General features: G+C 50.9%; 1 protein-coding gene across 2 annotated transcripts in view; it reads right to left on the bottom strand.

Moving 5' to 3' along the window:
• The window catches only part of VDR (vitamin D receptor), a 68,177-nt gene that overhangs the window by 37,200 nt on the left and 15,095 nt on the right, over positions 1 to 15,882 (bottom strand). For both annotated transcript variants that reach the window (XM_088026026.1, XM_028123127.2), the window contains exons 2-3: positions 10,103 to 10,182; positions 7,081 to 7,228 (exon numbers count right to left, since the gene is read on the bottom strand). In XM_088026026.1, coding sequence (XP_087882152.1) covers positions 7,081 to 7,226 — 146 coding nt within the window. In that variant the 5' untranslated portion in view covers positions 7,227 to 7,228; positions 10,103 to 10,182. The remainder of the gene's footprint in view (positions 1 to 7,080; positions 7,229 to 10,102; positions 10,183 to 15,882) is intronic.

Raw genomic sequence — 15,882 nt, forward strand, 5'->3', positions numbered from 1 at the left:
GAAACGACAGATGTTGGCGGGGATGCGGAGAAGGGGGAACCCTCCTACACTGTTGGTGGGAATGCAAGCTGGTGCAGCCACTCTGGAAAACAGTATGGAGGTTCCTCAAAAAGTTGAAAATAGAGCTACCGTATGATCCAGTAATTGCACTACTGGGTATTTACCCCAAAGATACAAATGTAGGGATCCGAAGGGGTACGTGCACCCCGATGTTTATAGCAGCAACGTCCACAATAGCCAAACTGTGGAAAGAGCCAAGATGTCCATCGACAGATGAATGGATAAAGAAGAGGTGGTATATATACACAATGGAATATTATGCAGCCATCAAAAGGAATGAGATCTTGCCATTTGGAACGACGTGGAAGGTACTGGAGGGTGTTATGCTGAGTGAAATAAGTCAATCAGAGAAAGACATGTATCATATGACCTCACTGATATGAGGAATTCTTAATCTCAGGAAACAAACTGAGGGTTGCTGGAGTGGTCGGGGGTGGGAGGGATGGGGTGGCTGGGTGATAGACATTGGGGAGGGTATGTGCTACGGTGAGCGCTGTGAATTGTGTAAGACTGTTGAATCACAGATCTGTACTTCTGAAACAAATAACACAACATATTTAAAAAAAAAAAAAGAAAAAGAAGAAGATAGCAGGAGGGGAAGAATGAAGGGGAGTAAGTCAGAGGGGGAGACGAACCAGGAGAGACGATGGACTCTGAAAAACAAACTGAGGGTTCTAGAGGGGAGGAGGGTAGGGGGATGGGTTAGCCTGGTGATGGGTATTAAAGAGGGCACGTTCTGCGTGGAGCACTGGGTGTTATGCACAATGAATCATGGAACACTACATCCAAAACTAATGATGTAATGTATGGTGATTAACATAATAATAAAAAAAAAGAAAACCCCAGCCTGGCCCAAGTGGGAGCTCTGGCTTTGTCTCCACTGCAGCCCTGAGTATCACAGAAATCTCAGAGCCCAGAGTGGATCCAGGAGCCTATTGGAGCTCCTGATGGGAAAGACCAACAGGGTCTGATAGGGAGGACCCCACATGGCACATCTGTGTGTGGCAGCATCAAGGGCTTCTCAGGGGAGTTTAAAAAGCCAACTCTACAGGAAGCTAGGTTAACACTGTGGTAAAGAGCACGAGCCTCTTTTTTGGATGGCAGTTGGGTAATATCCACCAACACGTAAAAGGCACAGAGCCTTTAACGCAGTGAACCTACTTCTGGGAGTTCATCCTGTGAGTACATCAGCCCATGGGCCCGAAGACACGTGCATAAAGGTGGTCGCTGCAGCACTGTATGGAGAACTGGTCCTTTACATCTCAGTAGCTCCATACAGAATGACGGAGCTGCGGAAAGGACAGAGGAAGAACGTGGCCACGGGAACTAGCCTGAGGAAGTGTTCTGTAGTGGATCAAAGCAAGACGCAGAAGGGCGAGGATAGTACCCTCCCATCTTCCTGTGCACGTGCGTGTGTGCACACACATAAACCCACACATGCGCTCTTATATAAAGAATTTGGAAGCGAACACCATGAGCTGGTCCCAGGGACAGCTTCTGGAGGAGGTAGGAACGTGAGAATTGGGTAGAGAAGGAGACTTACTTGTCACTTAGACGCCCTTTTGAACTATTTGCTGCCGCTTCTTTTTTTTCTCTTAACCATATACAGGGATTATTTACACACATACTCCAGGTTCCATGAAAGAGGAGAAAACAGGACCGTCTGCTCTCAGACACAAACGCTACAGAAGGACGGGGATAACAGCGAGCACTTGCTGAGAGCCTTCTGTGCCTGGACTTCACGCATCACCTCTGACTCTCTCAACAGCCTTGCAGGACAGGCTCTATCCCTAGTCTACAGGTGGTAAGAAAAGGCCCCGGGAAGTTAAATCTCTTGCTTCATGTCATACAGCTAATAAGTATGAAAGTGGGATCAGAATCGAGGTCTGTTTGTTTCCAAAGCTTCTGGTATTCTTCCCTAATATGGTCTTCATCATGAATGTACCATATTTCAATCCAAGCCAGAGCAGCAGTGCAAACATGCCCCCAAAGGACAGGGGCACCTGAGAGGCTCAGTCAGTTAAGCGTCTGCCTTCAACTCAGGTCATGGTCCCGGGGTCCTGGGATCGAGCCCCACGTCTGCTCTCTGCTCAGCGGGAAGCCTGCTTCTCCCTCTCCCTCTGCCCCTTCTTCCTCCACGGCTTGTGCTCTCTCTCTCACTTGCCCTCTCTCTCTCTCTCTCTCTCTCAAGTAAATTAAAAAAAAATTCTAAGAGCATTCAGCAGAGGCTGTTTGAAGGTCTCCTCTAGGACAAAGCCATTGGGAGGGAAGCAGTCCCCGAGATGGGCAGTTTGGAAGTGTGGGGTACCTCTGGTGGTCCTCTCCACTGGCCCCATACTGCCATACCACAGAGAGGACCCCCCCTCATGTGCGCTGAGAGTGACTTCATGCCAATGAGCCTTGATTACAGTGCTGAGTTCCCAAAGACACGCAAGATCTTCTTCACATGCTTGCAACTGCCTTTCTTGGCAACTCCAGTGACATTTCCTCTCTAAATATTCTGGTCTCCTCTACCCAAGCTTCCAAAACTACTCTTGGCCCATCCATAGATCACCTTCCTTGTTCTCATTCATTCACAGCCTTGAGCTGCCATGGAAGGGGGCCAGCTGCCAAGCTGAACTGGACAAAGTTTTCTCCAGCAACACTCACTTTGTGGTGACTCATTTACTTGTGCCCATAGAATGCCCTGGACAGATGCTCCTCTCTCCTCTCTGTTTACTCCCGTGCTTGTGAACACTTTGAGTTTTAAGTCACTGGACATCCGCCCCCTTTCTTTGCTCGCCTTCACATCACGGCTCCTGCAGTATCAGCTGGGTGGCCTTCCTGAAAACCAGAACATTCCTCGTGTTCCTGGATCCTCACCAGCCTGGCTTTTGCCCCCTGCACTCCACAGGACTCATAATGAACAAGGTCCCTGAGAACCTTGGGGCCAGCAAACGAGAAGGCCTTTCTCCACACCATAGTTGTTAGCTTGACACTGGCAGGGCCACATCTGGATTAAGAAGGTGTCAGCAGGCAGGAAGAAAACTAGAGGACGAGGCAAACAGTGGTCTGTTTCTCAACCCTGCTTTCCAGGACCACCTCTTAAATTTCACCATACTCTTCAATCTCTTCATCAAAGTGGTCCCTCTGATTTTCTTCTCTGTCCTTTATACCTTTCCCTTTATATTAGAGCCTGGACTAAGCCACCCATGACCAGAGATTCATTCACCTCCATCGATCACCCACTATCTACTTTGTAGTAGACCTCCATATTTTTCCCCTCTGGCCTTTACTTACATTCCGGTGTTAACATAACCAAGACATATAACCTCTTAGAAGCCTGCCTATGCCAATGTTTTCTTCACACTGGAAATATCCTTTTTCCCTGAGGATGTCCACGCATTCCAGGGAGCAGAAAGCAAAAATGAAATAACTTGTGGGAGGAATTGGCCAGTGATGGTCTCTGATTCCTGACCATCGATCAATAGAACTGTGGTCACTGTCCAACCTTCAAAATCCTATTTCAGTTTGATTATGAGTTTTGGACTTGCTGAGATGACTACAACTAGCTCCTAGAGCAGGTTAATTTGACTATCTTGGAAGTCAAACCAAGCACTGAGGGTCAAATGAGATTACTGGTCCCCAGCGCTTGGAAAATCATCAGTGACCCAGCACTAAAGGGATGCTCTTTCCTTGAGAACGATCATGAAAGGGCAGGGGTGAACTCCCTGAGAGCAAGGACTCGGTTGCACTTATCTTTGTGTTCCTAAGGATGCGGAGCCTCACACAGAGAAGGCACCCCCTCTGGTAGAGACTTTTCTTCCTGGGATCAGGATTTTGCAAACAGACGTAAGTGACAAGAGGGTTCTATTTCAACTACAGTAAGGTGGAAAAACACCAAATAGAATTTGGATGAAGCAAAGGAGAAGCAGGCGAAGGGGGGAGAAAAGAGGAGCAATTATGTATATTTAGTTGATTCTTATTGGCAGCAGTTATGTTCTGTGAAGTCAACGTGAACGCTGAGTCAACACATATTGAGCCATTGTTCCTAGGGTTAGCCTCCAGCAAGCCTCTGGTCACAACATTTTCATCAATCAATCAATACATCACCTTGTTTCATGTGTGCTTTCTATTTAAAGACACCTTACTTATTGTTGATTCATTAACACTGAACTCGGCCAACAGCAATATAGCTCATGTCTGAGCGAAGCTTCTTGAACACAGGTTTTCTCTATAAGGTACGTCGAAGCATTCTTGTGCTTAGAACCTCTTAACAGCACTTTGGCACTACGCTTAGAGCCATCTTAAACAGTGAGATCACCATCAAAAAGCCCAAAACCGCAAAAACTGTGGCACTAGACAGCCCACCAAAAGGATACTTTTTTGGTAGCATGAGAGCTGAAACAAGAAGGCAGAGCATCACCTTGTTCCTCCGTGGCTGGGAATGTGTGCCTCAGGGGACTTGAATTTTTCACCACTCTGAGCACATCCAGAAATGACCACAAAATTGCTGGGAGTATTGACGTAGGGATTACAAGGAAACTTTAACAGGTGGACAAGTTTGCAAAGACAGCATCCACGAATAATGAAGATCGACCATCGGGGGGGGGTGTGTGTGTGTTTATCAAACAAAATCAAGACAAACAATAAGAGATGTTGGCTCTTCAGGAAGCACCGCTGGCCCTGTCATCAAGGCAGGGACGGTAATGATACAAGGTAGACAAAGACAGAGTAACATGACAAAAGCAGCACGCTGCCCGTAATGCCAGTACTTCATGCAAGGGTTGCTGGAGGGAGGGGCCACGGGTGGGTGACAGCAGCACAATGTGCCCATGGGCATCAGAGCCACACTGTGGCGACGTGGGTGTGCAAACATGCCATCCCTGTCCATTTGGCCAGTTCCCACACCTGGCCCTGGGCGTGAGGGAACCTGTCCTCCCTCCACCTAGATCCTAACATGGTCTCATCTCAAGAATTTGGAGACTAGTAGTGAATCTGAGGGCAGGATGCACTGGTGCATGGGGTTGGATCCACTCTAGTGACCTTCAATCTGTCATAACCCCATGAGCAGCCACCGAAGAGTCCCATCTCTCAGAGCTGAGCCCTGGGGATAGATGGCTTAGAAAGAGTGGATTGGGGGTAGGGTTCTATGGATTAACCAAACAGCCCCAAGAGCTGTTGGAGATCTTTGGATTGCAGATTGGTGACAGACAACCTTGGGTGAGAGCTCGCATATTGCCAGCTCTTAGCCCAGTGCCTTGGTCATAGATGCTCATTAAAATCTGGGGAGTGAGTGTGTGAAAGAAAAAAACAAAAGGAGGGTGGATGGCTGGAGAGACTCGTGTTTGTTTTATTAGGACAGTGTTCCATTAAGGACCCAAGTATTGACCCATCAGTCTCAAGAATAGCATATTGTACTTTGTCTTTTTTTAAAAAAGATTTATTTACTTATTAACTGAGAGAAAGAGAGAGAGAGAGAGAGAGAGGAGGGGCAGGGGGAGGAGGGACCAACTGTGCCACCCAGGCACAACTATACTTTATGTCTTTTAAAGCGCTTTTATACATGTCATCTCATCAACCCTCAGATTAACGCTATATACGAAAGGGGTCACATATTAAACTCATGCGCTTAGTTGAGGTAACCGAAACAGAGAAGTCAGAAGATTTGAGCCAGGACATACAATGGTGCAGCCAGCTCAATAGCCCACGCATTTCTGCCTGCTCTTATGATAGGAAGCAGCCCCGATGGGTGCTCCCACCATCCTTCGCCACTGGCAGGAAAGGGTCCAGGTGGCACCTGGGTTCTGGAAGGCCCACCCTGCAGGAAGTGCAGAGGAATGAGAGACGTGGCAACAGGATCTGGAGCCAGCGATGCTGCCCGTCTGGTTCCCCAAGCTGGGGAGCAGCCTGCCAGGAAGCCAAGCGGGCAACCCGCGCCAGGCCAAACAGTCAATTAGCACCCACAGAAACCCCGCTGCCCAGTGATTGCTCAAGGCAATGAAACTCCAGGTCTGCTGGTTCCCGGGACAGAGGGTAGTTGAGTTGGGAGCTGTGTTCACAACAGCCCACGGTCCTTGAGTTGGAGGTGGGGGACAGGTACCGTTCAAGTCCCAGGCTCTGATTCACTCTGCCCTCGAAGCCACTGGGTGAGCCCTTCAGTTCAGAGAATGAGGCCGACCTCTGCATCCCTGTTCTGGACTTGATTTACTCTTTTCTCTCTTGATGGCCAAAGGCCCCATTCTCTTTATTCACCTCCAGTTAAGACTACTATACAGAAGCTCTTTCTTTGATGGGTTCCTCCAGGCTTTTCTCCCTCTTACTCTCTCTCCTACATATGCCAAATACACATTTCTCCTGGTTCCCAGATCTATATTGTAATGCATCAGTTTCCCATCCTCCCGTCCTGGCTTTTTGATGGGAACACCCTTCGTCCAGCCTTTCCAGTACTTTCCCCATACTGTTGGCACTTGTGACACTGGGCTCACTGGAGGAGAGAAGAGGCAGCCGGTAGAGAAACTGGCCCTGACTGATCAGAAGTGCTGGCACATTGCTGACATTGCTCGAGCTTTCCAACCTGGGACAGCGAGCCACGGGTGACGACACGGGCACAGACCAAGAATGGAGATCCAGCCCGGGTGCAGTTCCCCTTGTTCCAAGGAATGGTTTGATTTGGATTAGAGGACGAGCTCTGAGGCTTCTGGGGCTTCCCCAAGGACATGCCTGTGATCATCAGTCTGTTAGGAGGTTCACTCCAGAAGGACAGACACACAGGTTAGGACCGTGGGTCAAAGGGGTTATGGAAAGATGGGGACCTAGATAACAGTCTCAGGAAAACCATTTCTGAGAGGGGCAGAGGACAGAGCTGGAGCTGAGGGGAGGGGAGGAAGGAGATACCCTCCCCAAGACCCCGTCACTCCCAGTGGCTGTAAGAGCTAGCATGTTCCATGGGCATGGGAAGGAAGCAGACATGGAAGATGTGGGGGTTCTCTTCATGGGCAAGAAGGGCTCTCCGTCCCCTTGCCCTTGGGGAGGACTCACCTGAAGAAGCCTTTGCAGCCTTCACAGGTCATAGCGTTGAAGTGAAAGCCTGTGGCTCGGTCTCCGCACACCCCACAGATTCGGGGCACATTCCGGTCAAAGTCGCCAGGGTCAGGCAAGGAAGTGCCAGCTGCCATTGCCTCCATCCCTGCAAGAACAGCAAGGAGGCCAAGGCCAGAGCTGGGGTCAGTGCCAAGGTTGGCTAGCATCCTTTGCTCGCCCACCCCCATCTGGCGGAAGCTCAGCGAGGCCAGGCAGCTCCCCAGGTCCCAGGCTGGAGCAGGACTTCTTGGGCGCCCCCACCTCGTGACTCTCCATGCGGCAGCTTCCCCTCCTGACTCTCTGGGGAGCAGAAGCAGGGCTCCCTTCCCCACGTCGGGAGTGATCTGCAGGGGCACGAAAGCGGCGAATCCGCTCACAGCCTGGTCTGGGTTCAAAGGCCACACCTGCCGCCCACTAGGCGGGCTCGTTTGGGTGACGGGTTTAGCCTGTCTGTGCCCTACCACCCTCCCCTGAAAAATGGCGTTTTCTTTCCAGGGTGTGAGGAAGGATGGCCTGAGTGAACATTCGCCGACTGCCGGCATCGGCTCATCTCAGTAGCAGACCTGCAGCAAGTCAGAGGCCTCTATTCTGCCCAGTGCCCCCTCCATGAGAAAAGGGGAGCGCCCCCCCGCCCCCCAGGCAGACAGAAGCCCTCAGCCACTCCTCCTAGACGGTGAGGGGAATGGAGTAAATCAATCACATGCCCAAATCAGGCCCTGTTATTTCCCTGCCGCTCCTCCCAGCCACACAGCTCAGCACTGACAGGCCCATGTCCCCGCCGTCCTGGCACCAACGTAATCAAAATCCTGTTCCCTCTTCTTTTTTTTTCCAGTATAAATTTTACCCCTTGATTTGAACGTCCTGCTGAATGAGGTGAGTCATAGACAATTAACTAATTTTGTTTTCCGAGATGGCTTTTATAAATAGGCATTATCATCTCGAGATGGATTTCACGCTTGAGGAAAGAGGAAAGACGGAGGGAACAAAACTAATAGCTTTTGGAAACCCTTCTCAGGAAGCAGCTGACTTGACTCTACCATTAGGCGTGTTGGGCCCTCGGCTTCACGCTGTCAGGCTCAGAGCTCCTCAGGCCTCCCCAAAATGCTTCAGACCCCGCTACCTCCCACCTTGTATCTGGGTCCACACAAGGGCCACTGCAGGCTTAAGTGGGTCCTAGGCCCCAGGGCAGGAGGGGCCCTCCGGGCAGAAGAAACATAAGAGAGAAAGCTAGCTATGAGCCAGTGCCATGTTCTCCTACCCACAGGTGAGAGGGATAGATTCTGGGGGGCCCTTGGGAGGCTCTGAGCTTCTTTCCAATGCAATCTCTGAGCTGAAGTTTGACATATCAAAGCCCCTTCGAGTCTTATCCCATTTACTCTTTTTATCACCCCATGAGATAAATGTTCTTCCTCTCACTCTCTTTACAAATGAAGCCCAGAGAAGCCCAAAGCTTGAGGTATCTCTAAGCAACTATGATTACAACATGCCCAAAGCGGATGCTAATTTTCTTTTTAATTCCACAAAGAGCTTCAAGCCCAAGGAAGAAAGTGGGACAGATAAGGTAGGGATGGAGGGAGCCCTGATCGCTGGCAGCCGTAGACCCCCTAACGGCCTCAGCTTTTCTTTTCCTGGGAACCGTAATGTAATATAATAATAGTGACACTATGGTCCATCCTTATCACAGCTAGATCAATACTTGTTAAACTGAAATGTTTATATATACACACATGCAGAGAGGAAATGAGACAGAGAGACTTAAAAAAAAAAAAGAACAAAGGAATGATTAACAGAAACCTTGAAGGAATTGAGATTGGGGACAGGTTTATGTAGTAACTACACTCTATTTCTTCGAGGGGTAGGTATATGGTATCTTATTACTTTTATTATTATTATTAAAACACGATTTTATGTTTTATATGCCTGTCTGTGTATATAAGACATTGCACAATTTTTAAACAATTAAAAATAGAAGAAAAAGCGTCTGTGGGTTTGTCAACATCATCCCGGTAGCCCATCCCAAGTCCAAGCTGACTCCCCCTGGGAGGCACACATCCAAGCCATGGGCAGGGATCCCAGAGGCCCAATACCATCGTGGGGCAATAGGAGAAACTGTCTAGGATGCTTGTGGCTTAGCCCCAGGTCAGCTGAGATGTTGCAACTCTCAGTCATCATGATGTTGCTACAGAGTCTGTGTCATCCAGGCGACCAACCATCTGGTGGATTTGGTGGAAAAAAGAGAAATCAAATGTGGGCGTCGGGGGGGTGGCAGGGGGAATACCAGTCAAATCGGTCCAACAAGCGTGCACCATCACACGGGCGCACTGGGGATGTCATGATGCAGGAAAGTTGGAAGAACAGGATACCCCAGCATGGCAACAGTGCCTTCCTGCAACTGCGTGAACTGTTACCTTGACACTGGGAAGGCTGCTGGCCAGGGGGTGGGGGCCCGGGCCCTGGTCAGGCCAGAGAGAAGGCTGGACCCAGCAGCCAGAGGCCCACAAAAATACAGGACCATTTCAGGGGAGCTGAGAGAAAACTCAGCTCTGTTTGGGGTTATTTGTTGCTACCAAGGAGCCAGGGCCCAGGACCAGAGTCCAGAGGTGGAAAAGAGGCCCAGGCATATACGGCCTGAGAGCTGGCAGTCCCAGCAATGGCAGGCAGAGACTGTGCAAGGTGGGAGGGATAAAGAGGAGAGGAGACTAGAGCCGGGTAGGAAACATAACCATGCCGGACAGTCCCCTGGGGGCCTGGCCTGGGAGTCAGCAAGCCCCTCCCTTCTGAGCCCCCACCCGGCCTCTAGCTGGCTCTGGGTCTCAGGAGTGGGCTGCTGTGGGTTCTGCTGACACAGGACCTGCCCCGCATATGCAAAGCCCAGGGTAGTATTCTCTTCCTTCCCTTGGCCCCCTCCTTCCTATGGCCCGCACGTGCCCCTGGAAGACAGAAGGCCAGGGAGGCTGGGGCTGATGAGTTAAACACCCACCTGAAGGAGCAGGGGGGCAGGTAAGTTGAGCCCAGGGATGCCCCTCTGTGAGGTTACAGACGCAGCCAACCAAAAGGACCCTGCAATGACAAAGGGGAAAGACTTTATCTACAGCTCGCACTGACCATAGCCAGTCCTCTAGCAAGCCCAACATGCAGTAGGTGAGATTCTTTCCAGAGACTTTAGTCTCCAGATCAGGGACTGAAAACGTGACAGAGCGATTTGTTGGGCACAGGCGTGCCATGTCATCACTGGCAGGGGTGAGGGGGTGGGAGATAGGCAGCAGCCAGAACGGGCCCTCCCTTGAGGCGGGGAGTAGCGAGAAGCAGTGGGGAAGAGGTGGGGGGGGGCAGCAATCAGCATGTGGTCCCTGCTGTAAGTTCTCCTGTTTCTTTCACAGCAGAGGGTGTCGGGAGGGAGGAAAGGCTTTCCTTTTTTAAAAGATATTTATTTATTTATTTATTTATCTATTTATTTATTTATTTATTCAAGACACAGGGAGAAAGAGAGAGTGAGCATGAACAGAGGGGGAGGGGCAGAAGCAGGCCCCCCCACTGAGTGGGGAGTCTGATGTGGACTCGATCCCAGGACCCTGGGATCATGACCTGAGCCGAAGGCAGACGGACACTTAACCGACTGAGCCACCCAGGCGCCCGGGAAGGGCTTTTTTCTAAGGGACCTCTGCTGCTCCCATGGCCCCCACCCCCAGATTTGAGGGATGCTCAGTGGGGAGCAGAGCCAGAGGGTGGCCTGGCACGCTGCTGATGGCAGGGAAAAGACCCCACCCCGGGTAGTACTGCCGAGACACCTCAGTGGGGCTGGGAATGGTGCAGGCGGAGACTGCAGGCCGGGGCCTGGCCTCTTGGGACGCCTGAAAGACAGGTGTTTGGGATGCCTGTCTGCAGACTGGGTGTGGCTGGAACAAGTACAGCAGGGGTTAAATACAGCAACTCACTGCTTTCAGACAGGATGTTTTCTGCCACTTTTAGCTCTTCCTGAGACACGCTCCACATCCCCGGCCTCAGCAAAGGCTGAAGGTGGGCCAACTCTGGTGCCCAGAGTCTATGTGTTAGTGGCATGCTGGGTCATCAAGGTGGGGCTGGCAGAATTTCACCCTTCCCACTTCTACCCACACCCAGCCCTGCTTGTCTACCCATAGAGACAGACAGACCACACACACACGCACACGCACACACACACTTCCTTCCCTGATGCCAACAGGAGGTGCCTGACCCTGAACCCTGGCAAAGGCCTGTAAGCCAATCCCCAGATGGGGAAGGTCCAGACCCCCAGCTTTTGTTTCTCTGTCTCGCAGAGGCCCAACTAGGCAGGGAAGGGAAGAGCCCAGGGGAATTCCAAGACATAGGCCCTAGGACTGTCAGCCCACTGAACCCATTTACTATCCCCTTGGGCACTGGCAGCTCCCAATAAACATCCGAGGAAAATGCTGATGGACAATGAGCAGAAATAACCTGAGCCAGGCTGGCCTGCTCCCAAGGGCCGTGGGTGGGAGGAGGCATACCTGCTGGGGACAGACATGTTGTCACTTACCCCCAAGCCAGGCTCTCCTTCACTCCCCCTGCTTGTAGTGCCCAAGGCCCCCAGCTGACCACACTCTTCTGGACTCTACCCCGTGGCCTTATCAATTTCCCGGACTCCCTGTGTGCTCCTCAGAGGTTGAGGTGAGGACTGAGTCGGTACAGAAAGGACCACTGCCTTCCTGTCTTCAACCCCTAAGATTTTCAAAAGTCAGACTTGAGATCCAGGTAGACTACCACCCTTGAGCTTAAAAAAAGAGTGTGCGGAGTATCTACCATGTGCCAACCTGTCAGGCTCTATACGTACCATCTACATAAGTCTCATAACAGTCCTGGGAGCTGGGGAGCTGTCCCACTTGACAGATGGCAAAGCCGAAGTCCAGAGCACTTTCAGTGACTTGCCCAGGGTGCCATGGCCAGCCAAGTGGTGGGGCCAGGGCCAAACAGAGACAAGCTGAGTGCAAGGCCCAGATGCTTCCCCTGCTCCTGCTGACCCCTTCCATTCCAGCGACCATCAGCGGAGACACCATACTCTCTACTGAGCCCTGCTCCAAGTTCTCCAACATGCTCACTCACTGAGGCCTCACAACCTCAACAGGCGGGCCCTGGTATGATCCCTATTCTAGCCATGGGAAAACGAAGGCACAGAGAAGTCGATTGTCTTTGGAGCCCAAAGCTGAGCCTTGACTCCCCACTCCATTGCCTTTCCTCAGGGAAAGAGCTCAGTCATCACCCCAGCCCGAAGTCCTGCATGCCCATCACTTCCACTAAGTCAGGGAGCAATGAAGAGAACAATCCCCGGGTCGTGATGGAAGGATGTCGCGGCACTTTTGCTTCCACAGCTCTCGAAGTCAGGGGATGGCAGGCAGCAGCCCCTCTTACCGGGAAAACCCCATTCGACAGATGGGCCTCTCCTCACCAGGCAACTGTGCACTACTGGATGGTCCTTTTAGGAGAGAGTAATCTAGATTTAGCCTGAAGTTCAAGTGCATGGAAAGTGGGGCAAAGACACAGGGTAGAAAAAGGACTAGTGGAAAAAAAAGCGCTTCATACCACCCCCCTTTGCCACATCATACAACCCCCAGCCCTCCCTGCAATTCATGTTCTGAGTACATAGAACATCCCATTGCTTCGGCTGGGACTGTCCCCAGAGCAACCCCCTCCTGCTCTGCTGTAGAAATACCCAAACCCCTGGCACTGAGCCTCAGAGAAACTGGGTGGGGAGCTCAATTCTGCAGAAAGCCCCTGGCTTCCATTCCTCCAGGGACTGCATCCCACATCAAAACCCCTGCCTGAGCCTGACCCAGTCCTGACCCTGCCTTAACAAGAAGTGAGGAGATAACGTGTTTCCTTCCAGTCACTGAAGCCACAACCACTGCCCGTCCTACATGTCTGCCTGTCAGCTCACACCACCTGCACCTCATCTTCCAGGGCTTCTGCTAAATGGGCATTCCCTGGGACAGGCTCGCCTAGAACAGTCTCGTGGGGGTGGTGGCTGGCAGAGTGTGCTGGGCAGAGCCTGGGGAAACCGGGATCAAAGTGCCACTGGGCTCGGTTTTACCCCACCACATTCACTGAACCGTCCTGGGAGTCCTGAGGGCGGTAAAGCTATGGCCCTGGAGTATCCGATAAGCGGTGGACGAGAGGTCTGACCTCTAAGATCTTTTCCAGATCTGAGAGTGTGCAACTCCAAGGCTGGATTTCCCATCATGATGAGGCCTTAAGACCATTCACTGAGCTTTCTCTCAGACCTCCTCAGGAACCCGTTTGAGCCCCAATACCATGCTAGTGCAAGTGAAGTTCACTCACCCTCAGAAGCCAAGGACCAGGAAGGGCATGAGTGGTGTGGCCCCTCGCGGGCCCCATGGAGAAGGGGAGCCCGGAGGGGGTGGGCCTTGCTTGCCAGTCTGGGACTGGAGGGATCAAAACTGAGCCTTCTAATTGTTGACATTGGCTCAGAGCTCCCTCTCCTTCTAGAAAGAAATGGAAAGCTAAGTGATTTCCCAGAAGAGGGAGAGAAAATTCTTCTTCCTGAAATTGGCACACACAGAATGAACCACAAGTGCATCTCTCTCTGGAGTAGATGGGTCAGTGTGTACACCCACCACGCTATACACGAGCTTGTGTGTGCCCACCCTTTTCTTGGTGTTTTTCACTTCATCATCCTTTCAACTCTGTCCACAGGGTGCTGAATGCTATAGGACATACCTCACTTTTGGCCATCTCTTTATTCTAGTGTAACTTAGGCACAGCAATGTCATGGCCAGCGAAGGTGAGGCCTTTCCTCCCTTCCCACCATCCCCAGTATATGTCCACATTCTTTTTCCAGAACAGTCTCAGCATTACCTCCCAGAAGAAGCTGAGGGGGAACAGAGTGGAAAAGAGGGAAAGGGGAGAGGAAAGTGCACCGTATGAACAGAATTTGTCGAAACTATTTCTTGCCTCATTGTCTCCCCACCCCTACACACACGCGTGTGCGCGCACACACACACGCACACACATGCACACACACACACACATTTTAAATTACAGTGAGAATGGTTGGAAATTATTTTCTGCAGACTATAATGTCCAAAGTAAAACCCAAGAGATATCGGTCACCTCAGACCTCTCAAGATTGGAAGGAAAACCTAGTCCAACCCTCTTAAATCCCCTCTGTAATATTCTAACTTGTACTTGAATTTTTTTCCTGATGGAGAACTATCTCCCATGGCAATCTACTTTCTTTGGATGGCTGTATGCTTAGAAAGTTCTTCATTATGCACAGATGGAATAGTCCCTGTAGCTTTCAATCACTGGCCCTAGACCAACTCTTTACAGCCATCTAAGATGGAAATAAGGTGAAGCTACGAGGCCATTCCCACAGAGTTCTTGGAAGAAGGGTTGGTGGGACCACCACGTGGCATCATTGTGCAAATTAAACAAGGGCCCATTCCTCATCTGCTAGAAAACGATCGTAAAAAGTAGAAAATTTTAGAATATTTATGGTGTACGTGAGGTTGCAGGGGAGAAGAAGAGAAGATAATAGGGCCACATTTAATTTTGGCTTAGACCTCGTAAACTTCCAGGTATGACCATGATTCCCACAAGGGCAGTAAATAAGGGCGGGGGAGTGCGGTGTCTTACTCCGTGGCCTTCGCCTAGAGAGAACAATTTCCAGTCCAAGAAAAGGGCTCTGTAAGAGAGTATGAGTAGCTGCATAAGCTCCCCCAAGCCTGCCTGTCTCCTCTCTTTGGCTCAGCTGTGTCCAGGGGAGGCTGGCCCTCAGCACTGCAGCACTAAGAACACAGGCAAGACATCCCAAACTATTTAACGACTGACTGAACCATGGGAATTTAAGTGACGGATGTTCCAGCAGTTGCAGGAAAGAGTTTACCCTGAAGTTGCTTCTTTTTTTTTTTTAAGATTTATTTATTTATTCCAGAGGGGGAGGGGCAGAGAGAAAGGGAGAGGGAAAGAGAGTCTTAAGCAGACTCCCCTCTGACACAGAGCTCCATCCCACGACACTGAGATCACGACCTGGATGGAAACCAACAGTCAGACGCTTAACCGACTGAGCCACTCAGGTGCCCCTGAAGGTGCTTCCTAATCAAACTTTTGGGGAATTATACATCACCTTTGAGAACCTGATAAAGGTCATAGACTGACACCCCATACAGGTCAAGGGTCAGTGGACCACTCCATAGAACCATGCTATCAGCTCCCACTCTATTGGCCATTTACCATGACTCTCTCTTAGCCGACTGTCTTGTTACTCTTGGGAGCACTGGCAAGCTTCTAGGAGTTGAGCAGAACCCAGAGGCAGGAGCCCACAGGGCCCCAGGCAGTGGGGCTGGAGATACATAGCTTACTGAGATATATTTCCACTTCTTATCAACAACAATTATTCCTGCAAGCTGCTTTTTTCCAGTGGAAACTCTGCCCTTAGCTTTGTCAACAAGATTTCTGGGTTGATTACGGCTCTCCAGGTAGCAAGCAGGCCAGGCCCTGTCACTGCTAGAAAGTGTGGGCAGTGACAGTGTTTGGTGAAGCATAGGGAACCAGCCCATTCATAAGCTGCAGCCCAATCTCTCTGGTTTTAGAGCAAAGAAACTGAGGCCATTAGAGGGGGAGGGACCTGTCCCAAGGCCACAAATGAGGAAGAGTGCTTCTCCACCTCCACCCTGGGCAAGTTCAAAACCCCTCATCACCAGCCTGAGTAGCTTCCAGGGGGTCGGAGTGGAGTGGGAGAGAAATGGGTCA

This window comes from Eumetopias jubatus, unplaced genomic scaffold (genome assembly GCF_037043125.1).
Source record: "Eumetopias jubatus isolate StellerSeaLion01/CBP00866 unplaced genomic scaffold, mEumJub1_p1.0 scaffold_8, whole genome shotgun sequence".
Taxonomy (NCBI): domain Eukaryota; kingdom Metazoa; phylum Chordata; class Mammalia; order Carnivora; family Otariidae; genus Eumetopias; species Eumetopias jubatus.